At 38.2% G+C, this 10,000-nt stretch overlaps 1 protein-coding gene across 4 annotated transcripts in view; it reads left to right on the top strand.

Annotated features, from left to right (window-relative positions):
* Positions 1-10,000, top strand: part of LOC144979849 (arylsulfatase J-like) — a 39,383-nt gene that overhangs the window by 26,203 nt on the left and 3,180 nt on the right. For all 4 annotated transcript variants that reach the window (XM_078927060.1, XM_078927059.1, XM_078927058.1 and 1 more), the window contains exons 5-8: positions 2,359-2,554; positions 3,499-3,658; positions 4,892-5,031; positions 6,719-6,921. In XM_078927060.1, the coding sequence (XP_078783186.1) occupies positions 2,359-2,554; positions 3,499-3,658; positions 4,892-5,031; positions 6,719-6,921 (699 nt within the window). The remainder of the gene's footprint in view (positions 1-2,358; positions 2,555-3,498; positions 3,659-4,891; positions 5,032-6,718; positions 6,922-10,000) is intronic.

Below are 10,000 nucleotides of genomic sequence, written 5' to 3'. Positions count from 1 at the left end.
TCAAAAAAGACAGTAACATATCGAAAATATAAGTCAATAGATAATGATAAATTTTAAAATGACCTTATTACATAGGGGTCTTACCACCAAAGTTGAACGTGCCTACACAGCAGATGACAAAGTTTCTATTTTTAACGAAATCATGGCTGAACTTCTTGATCACCATGCTCCGTTGTCAACCAAAGCTATCACCCTAAGACCTGACACACCATGGTTCACTGAGGAAATTCGGTTGTCAAAGCAGATGAGGCAAGAAACGGAAGAAACATGGCGGAAAACAAGACTCACAATACACAGAGTTATATAAACGAGCACGAACTGCAACTAACACTCTGATAATCGAAACCAAAAGAAAATATACCAGAGACAAGGTGGACGATAGTAAAGGCAACAATAAGAAGGTTTTGAATTGCCTGAACGGTTTGATGTGGATCATGAAATACTACTAGACCGAATGCAGAGGCTCTTTGGAATCGGAGACAAAGCTCTAGAATGATTTTCATGCTATCTACGAGACCGGTCACAGCGCGTTCTCATAAATGATTCCCTTTCACCACCAACAAACTGCAATTTGGCGTTCCATAGGGTTCAGTGCTTGGCCCTTATATTTTCACAATGTACACAAAGACCTTAAAGCAACATCATCGCGACTTTCTGTCAAAGTCATCATCTCTACGTCGATGATACCCAGCTACACACTCCCATTTCACCAAAAAAAATATCGAAGAAACAAAAGAGCGACTCGCAGCGTGTCTAGATATCGTTAAAGCATGGATGACAAACAACAAGCTTAAATTCAATGACGACAAAACTGCGATGATTGTATTCAAAAAGACAGGAAAGGGTATAGTCATTGGCCAACTGTCCTTCAGCGAATTTGTTATTAAAAATTCTAATGTCGTTCGAAACCTTGGTTTCTTTTTTTTTTTTTTTGACTCTCACCTAGACATGCGCGCACACATAACAAAGTGCTGTCGGGCGATTCATAATGCTCTCCAAATGATATGCAGAATACGAAATTTTATTGATGACGAAACATGCAAAACACTTATCCATGCCCTTGTTACCTGCAGCATGGAATATTGTAACTCTCTGCTGTACGGCCTACCAAAAACATCGCTGAACAGACTACAGTTAATCCGAAACAAAGTTGCTTGTAACAAGGACAAAGCCTTGGGACCATATAACACCAGTCCTTATGTCACTACACTGGCTTCCAATAGAGAAAAGAATAATATACAAAATCGCATGTTTTGCATACAATTGCCTTCACGATACATCACCTGAATATATTTGAATGACTTGTGAGGGAATATAGACCAACTCGATTTCTGCGATCCGCCAAGTTCTTCGCTTAATGGAGAAAAACATCCAAAGAACAAAGTTTGCTGAGCGTGGTTTTGCATTTTCGGCTCCAATCGTATGGAATTCTTTACCACCTAAAACCCGACAATGTGAAAACCGATCTTTTTCATTTTACTTATCGTGATTCTATGTGAACTACGAACAAGATGTGTGTGACTGTTGTAGTGATTTTTTAGTCGAATGAATGAACATGTGTGACATTTGTAAAGCATCTCTGAGCACTATTTGTGGATACTGGCGCTAGATATATCAAAAATATGATTATTGTACTACTACTTAAATACTACTACTACTACTACTACTACTACTACTACTACTACTACTACTACTACTACTACTTAAATACTACTACTACTACTACTACTACTACTACTACTACTACTACTACTACTACTACTACTACTACTACTAATAATAATAATAATAATAATAATACTAATAAGAAGAAGAAGAAGAAGAAGAATGTTGATGATGATGATGATGATGATGATGATGATGATGATGATGATGATGATGATGATGATAATATATAATAATAATGATACTACTATACTACTACTACTACTACTACTACTACTACTACTACTACTACTACTACTACTACTACTACTATACTACTACTACTACTACTATATACTACTACTACTACTGCTACTACTGCTACTACTACTACTGCTACTACTACTACTACTACTACTACTACTACTACTACTACTACTACTACTACTACTACTAATAATAATAATAATAATAATAATAATAATAATACGTACAATTCTGCTGCTATCATTATCATCATCATCCTCCTCATCATCATCATCATCATTGTCATCTTCTTCTTCATCATCCTCCTCCTCCTCCTCCTCATCATCATCATCATCATCATCATCATCTTCCTCCTCTTCATCATCATCATCATCATCATCATCATCATCATCATCATCAATTATTGTTACAATATTTCACTGTTTTTTATTCTTCCCTTTATCTCAGGTCTTGTCTTGGTCGGTGTATGGTGGATCTCCACAACGACACGACTGCCGAGCAAAAACCAGACTTCAGACAATCCGGGGTTTACTCCACTCACCTCTACACCGACGAGGCCATCAGAGTCATTGACCACAGATCGAAAGGCACTGACCCCTTCTTTCTATTTCTCTCCTACCAGGCTGTCCACGGACCTTTACAGGTAGTTTCGAGATGACATTGACCCAAAATAAAACAAATAAACGATAATATGATTTTTTTAAAAAATTATGTCCTCCCGCCACAACACCATAAGATATCGTCGCCAAGGCATTCCACGAAGGAATAATATAGATAACTCATCAAACATGATGTCTGATGTCAACAGGAATCACCCATATTGTCCAAGTGAGCAAATTGGGGGTTAATAATCTTGCCCAAGGAAAAAAACGAAAGTGCCTGAAGCGGGGCTCGAACCCGGGACCTTCCGGGTCACAGTGCAATGCTTTAACCACTCGGCCATTTCGCCCTCCCCCCCCCCCCTTCCCCCATAATATGACCACGAATATCATAAATACTGCCATATCATGAAACAAAAGCCAGACACGTATTGGAAATTTGGCCAGAAAACGTGTCCTTCAAATCCTCATCTTTAAAAAACAAAAAAACAAAAACAAAAACAAATCAAATCTGAGACTTTGATTAAAATTCCAGATTTTGACAGTGCGGCTATGTGGTCTTGTGGGATGACACTCGTTTTCGGATCGGAATGCCCTGGGTTCGAGCCTCGCCTTGGAAAAGGCTCTTTACTCACCTTCTCTCACTGTACTCAGGTGTAAAACGAGTACCTGGCCGTCAACAGCACTTTCTCTGTCAAAAAAAATTGCAATATCGTCTAACAGGCGTCATGTCCCGTCCTACATTTTATGTTTTTTTCTGTTGGCCAGGAACTCGTTGTAAAGTGCTTTGAGCTCGTTTAGAGGATATTGCTCTATATAACTGCTGAAATTTGAAATGCTCAAGTTTCAGAGTGTTTTGGCAAGATGGGAGTCATTTAAATCGGATATTGGAAGGACGAGTTTTCTGGTCTAATTTTTTAGATACGTGACCTTCTGGATTACGGAGTTAACTGTTTTTTTAAAAAACGAATATATTGAATGTTTTCAGGTGCCATCCAGATATAGGAGGATCATTCGCAAGAAATTGAAACGTCGCAACATTGGAGGATCGAAGAGGGAGAGATTTGTGGCCATGACCTATGCGATGGATGCTGGCATCAGGCGTGTTGTGTCGGCTCTTAGAAAACGTGGGGTGTGGAATAATACAGGTAAATAAATAAATAAATAAATAAATAAATAAATAAATAAATCTATTCTTGTTAATTATCGCCAACGAGCAAAGAATTACTAGAAAATCTAAAAAGTTATAAAACTATTTTTGTTACACATTGATATACAAGTAACTTGCAAACTTATTTTCAAATTAAAGGTAATTCTATCATCCGTTTTCTCAAATGGTTATTTAGAATATATGCTAGGTCCTAATGCTTGGTTCTTTGATTACTTGATGTATGAAAGGTAGCGTATGTGTGTTCTCATAAGATGATATCAATCAGGGTTGCCAGATTATTTTCAGGCATTCTGCCAACTGGATTTTAAAAATCTGCCAAATACCACAAAAATATGCCAAACCGTACTATTTATAGTACCCCCTTTGAAAACTCATCAGTTTTGTTAAACAAAAAATTCGTAAGGCCTATGTCATTTTTTTTCATTTCCCAAGTTTAAAAAAAAATCACTAATACATAAAAATTGCCATGGAAAACGTGGAGTAGACCTATACATGATATAAATAAAATCGGAAAATAAGATCTGCCAAATATCTGCCAAACTGCCAAACCGTTTTTTCTCTGCCAAACGACTTCAAATTCTGCCAAAAAAAAAAAGGAGATTTGGCAGAAAATCCGCCAAATTGGCAACCCTGATATAAATAGCGTGTCTGCGTCCATTCATCCGTGGGAGAACATAGAAACTGTCTATCCCCATACTAAGGTGCAGGGGCGTGGCTATATTGGTTGATTTGGTGCCTGGCACAACATCCATCTTTTAAAAATAGATTACAGCATTCATAAAAAAAAATAAAACTGAGAAACGCTATTTACCGCCTCTTACTTATTTGAGTCTTTTCTTATTTTTTTTCTTTCTTTTTTATTTACAAATATAGATCGTTTTAAGTCATTTACTTCTGATTCTCGCACCACCTTATACTGTAAGCATGGCACGCCGCTGCGCAGGTGTAAAATGAGTACCTGGACGTTAGTAGCGTTGTCTCTGTTGGAGAAAACTGTATATTATCGCCAAACAAGCGTCATGTCTCGTTCTACGTGTTACATATTGCAGTAGGTCAGGGACTCTTTGGAAAGCGCTTTAAGCATGTATAATTGATATTGCGCTAAATAACAGCTCAAGTTCGTTTTTTTTTTTTTTAACCTGTGTATTTTACTTAATCACATACTATCATTACACCTGAGATCTTTCTCGTCTTTTCTGCATAATTTCAGTCTTGGTGTTTTCGACTGACAACGGGGCAACGCCAAGAATAGGTGGCTCCAATTTGCCCTTGAAGGGCCACAAAGGAACGTTCAATGAAGGGGGTGTCAGAGGGATAGGCTTTGTCAACAGCCCCCTCTTCAAGAAGACCGTAAGTCGTGATCACTGTTTGTTGTCACACCGTGTGTAGCACAACTATTTCCTTTGTGGACGAACACACTTAATGTGTTCTTCACTGTGTTTGTCTGTGTATGTGTGCATTTATTAATGTTTATCATTTTATTATAACACGGTAGAAAATTCGTGACGTCACAACTTTCTACTCTTTCAAACTCCTTGGCAGTGTGTATCCAACTAGTCTTTCGGATGGCTGTGTCAAGTCCCAACGATGCCTTTTGAATGGCCAATGTCGAAAAAGAACTGATTCTTGGAACCGGAACCGGTACTTGCGGCCCTCATTTCCCAGGGACCGTATAACCGGCGGTCCTAAACATGCTTGGGACCGCTCCGCACTATTGTTAATGAATAGGTTACATATTGAATCATAAGGTGGTATAACTATTTTAGTAGAAAGATGTAAAGGCAGATTCTAAGGATTATTGGACGTAAAAGAGCGAGGATGAATGATCTTTATTGACGACCAGCATTGATTTAGACTAGAAAATCAGATGCCATCACTTTGAAACCAGAGGATCATTTACATAAGGTATGCATACTGTCCTCCGGAAGAGTGGTTTTACACTTCCGATTATATTGGAACCGGTTATTTGACATCCAATTTGTTTCCCTATTCAGAGCGGTTCGGGGTAGATTATGTTGAAATAATTAATTGGAGTACTTGCCCCGGATAGACATTTGTTATTTTATTTCTTTCTGTTTCAATCTTAATTTCGTTTTGATTTGGCTTCTATAGAATAAATTTCATTCCATTTTGAAGCGGTTTGAGCATGGTGCAAACTGAAGAAAGTAATATACCTAAATACAGGTTCATATTGATTTTTTTCATTTGGTGTAGACTCTATGGACCAATTATATCTCTTTTATGTTTTATGTGCTTAGAATTACGCATGTATTGTATGCGTGAGTGCGCGCGCGTTTGTTTTCTCCGTTTGTTGTTTTCTTCCTTTTATATTAGTAATTTGTTTTAGCGATTATAATGTAGACGTGTATAGATTGGGTGATTTTGTTTTGTATAGATTGGATGATTTTGTTTTGTATAGATTGGGTGATTTTGTTTTGTATAGATTGGGTGATTTTGTTTTGTATAGATTGGATGATTTTGTTTTGTATAGATTTGGTGATTTTGTTTTGTATAGATTGGGTGATTTTATTTTGTATAGATTGGGTAATTTTGTTTTGTATAGATTGGGTGATTTTGTTTTGTATAGACTGGGTTATTTTGTTTTGTATAGATTGAGTGATTTTGTTTTGTATAGATTGAGTGATTTTGTTTTGTACAGACTGGGTTATTTTGTTTTGTATAGACTGGGTGATTTTGTTTTGTATAGACTGGGTGATTTTGTTTTGTATAGATTGGGTTATTTTGTTTTGTATAGATTGGGTTATTTTGTTTTGTATAGACTGGGTGATTCTGTTTTGTATCCATTGGATGATTTTGTAAGTATTTGTCTTTCCTTTGTTTGTGGTTGTTTTTGTCTGTTTTTTTGTTTGTTTTTAATTACTTTTTACCTTTATTGTTTGTTATTTCATTATATTATCTTCTAATCTTTTTTTTTCATATCTTATTTTATTGCTTTCTTTTTCTGATTATATTTTCTTGTCTTTAAAAAAAATTTATTGTCTCCTGAATTTGTTGTTTTGATTTTGAATGAACCCAGGGTTACGTCAACAAGGAGATGATCCACGTGACCGACTGGTTTCCAACCTTTGTGTCATTGGCCAATGGGAATTTGAGTAGAACACGTGACGTTAACGGGTTCAACCAATGGAAAACTCTCAGCTTTGGGTCATCCTCGCCAAGGGAGGAAATCTTATTCAACATCGACCCAATGTCCAGGAGTCGTTCCAGAAAAGCCTACAAGTAAGTATTGGACCAGGAGGGGGTAGAGACGTCATGACGTCACACCTTCCTTGTTTCCGGAGTGAATAGTGAACAAATTGAGCTTTTATATAGCGCAATATCCACTAAACGTGCCCAACGCGCTTTACAAAGGGGTCCATGGCCAAACAGCAATATTTAACATGTAGGACGGGACATGACACCTGTTATGCGATATTACAATTTTTTTTCGGACAGAGACAACGCTGTTAACGACCAGGTACTCATTTTACACCTGAGTACGGTGAGAGAATGTCAGTAAAGAGCCTTCTCCAAGGACTCAACTATGTGCCGAGTGAGACTCGAACCCAGGACCTTCCGATCCGAAAGCGAATGTCATACCGCTAGACCGCATAGCCGAACAATGAATAGATTATTTATTGAATCATAAAGTGGCAAAACCATTTTGGTTCTGTATTGGCAGATTCTTAGGATTAGGATTATTGTGGGGAGAGGGGGGGGGGGTGTGAAAGAGAGAGGATGGATGATCTTCATAGACTAGAAAATAAGATGCCATCACTCTGAAACCAGAAGATCAATTACACAATGTCTGTATCCAGTCTTTCGGTAGAGTGGTTTTACACTTCCATTGAGGTTGGAACTAGTTTGGTTTGTTTTTTTTTTACGTCACACTTTTGTTCCCTATTGTGATCCACCATATCCATCTAGTATTATGTCAGAATGAATTGGGTGAAAAAAAGTTTATGTCAAATTGAGAAGAATATACATAATATATGTGACCCTTCGCCTCAAAACGGTATTAAGACGGGTTGGTTAAGATGTTGAAAATTGAATTTATAGCCAGAAATATCAGACTTGTGTTGAGTTTATACGGTTTATTGAGGAAAATGGATACTATATTTTGGAGTTTTAATGCCAACAGTTTATATTTTTGACCAGTTTAACATTTAATTCGGCTTTTAAGCATCTGGTTCGTTCCGACATAATACCGTTTTGAGACGATGGGTCACATATGTCATTCATGTTTCTGTCGTGACCTCTTATTGGGGGGGGGGGCAGCATGGCTCAGCGGTACGGTCTTTGCTTCGTACCCGAAACGTACCGAGTCTGAATACCCGCTGCGCTGAGTTTGCCATGAGCAAGTCACCTTGCCCTAGCTCATTTTGCGGCGCTGCTCTGCGCCTGACACCTGGGATATTCCAGTCTTCCCTTGGAATAGACCCAAGAGACTTACTTACTTACTTACTTATCCGAACCAGCGACCACCTGAGCTCTAGCCCTTCGGTCTTGTGCCATGACGTAGAAGTTAGACGTCTTTTGTAGTTGTTCCAGGTGACTATAAAGTGTGTTACTGATGCTTGGATTGGTGGGAGGAATGTGCATCTCAGATCTTCAAGAGGTTGACATTCAAGCAAGTGGTGTGTTACTGTTTCATTGGGGTGTTGACATAGGGGCAGGAGGGGGATGGTCTTTTGTAATTTTGCTTAAATGGTTGTTGAGCGGTATGTGTTGTGTTCTTAGTTGAAAGATGATGCTTTGCTGGTGTCTTCTGAGCTTATTTAGGCAATCAGTCTTTACAGGAGTGGTCATATGGGAAAACATACATCTACCCGTGGTGCTCATTGCCCAACTGTTCATCCATTCTTCTCTCTTATAGACCCAAGAGACAAATTTCCCCTATGGGATGAATAAAAGGAATATTTTTTATTGTTATGTCCAGCAAGCAATTGACATAGGTGCATATTTTTACTATTATGTACGTCCCGGGTTATTCAATCAGCATTCATTGCATTTACACCTTGGATAATTATGTCTGTTGTCGTATATTAATTATTACATTAAAAATAGTCGAATGAAAATCTCAGTGATTCTATTTTTAGTCCACTTTTTTTAAAAAAGGTGTGTTTGCCCGTATTATCGATCAATAGGGAATGAGATTAGCGGAAGAGTAGCGTCCCTTGATTGGTCGTCGCCCTTTGCGAGGACGAGAGACGCATGTGCACAACCAACATGACGTTCTCTCTCTAATAACTTTTCCGCCGTTGACGTCACAGTCTATGGGTGACGCCCAATCAAGGGACGCTACTCTTCCGCTAATCTAATTCCCTATAGATAGTTCGAAGATGACGTCACTCATGTCTTTATTATTGTTTTTTGCCATCCGCGTTTATGAGTAATGCTCACTGAACTGTATTAACCTGATTATAAACGTTCATCGATACACACAGTTTTGTGTGTTGGTCCGTTATACTTCCGGATGGCAATGTTATGAGCTTCTTAGCCAAGCGCATACTATCTATAGCCATGAACTGATGACCCAATTTTAGTACTTGTCTACCCCCTGAAGCAGTCCTCCCCGTAGATCCTGAGCATCACTCACAATTTTAACACAAGGGATTGAGAAAATAAACGCATCGTGTCATCGGGTGTCGCTGATACAATTTCCTAATCATTTTGTCAAAATATTGAGGCATGTGTTTGATCTTGACGGGAAATCGTCATTCGATATGATATGTATTCCTCTAGTCGGTCTGGAGATGTTCGTTAATGGTCTCTGTGAAATTGACTTCAATTCGTTTGTGGTAGATTTAACGTAGGGTGCATAATATGTTTCTGTAACGGTTTGAGTTTAACTGAAAGGGGTGTTAACCCTTTGCCAACCCCCAACCTGGAGGACCAGGAGACTCAAAGATGGGGGAATCACACACCATTAGTCGCCTTAGTTAGCTCAGGATAGAGAAGGATGGAAACTGTTTGTCTGTGGCCTATACCCTGACCCAGGATGAAAAAGGCAATGATGATGATGATGATGCATAATATGTTTGACAGACTGTTTAGTTGCCAGGAATCAAAAAGTCAAGTGGACGAAACGGGCTAAATGGCAAAGAATATTCTGATTGGTTAATGCTCGATGACGCTGGAATCATCAATTAAAGAGTATTTGACATAATTTTCCGTTAACAGGAACGGGTTAAATGGCAAAAAACGCTACAATCGTTAGTTTAATCTTTTCGGATGCTAATAACCAACATTATTCTCTTCAGTGAAGGCATTTATTTCAACTATTGTTTGTTTGTTTTTACGGCGCTTGCAACACATT

Source organism: Berghia stephanieae, chromosome 9 (genome assembly GCF_034508935.2).
Source record: "Berghia stephanieae isolate SIO BIC M18660-M18661 chromosome 9, UCSD_Bste_1.3, whole genome shotgun sequence".
Lineage (NCBI taxonomy): Eukaryota > Metazoa > Mollusca > Gastropoda > Nudibranchia > Aeolidiidae > Berghia > Berghia stephanieae.
The sequence above is the reverse complement of the archived record's forward strand: the minus strand, read 5'-3'. Positions and strand labels throughout refer to the sequence as shown.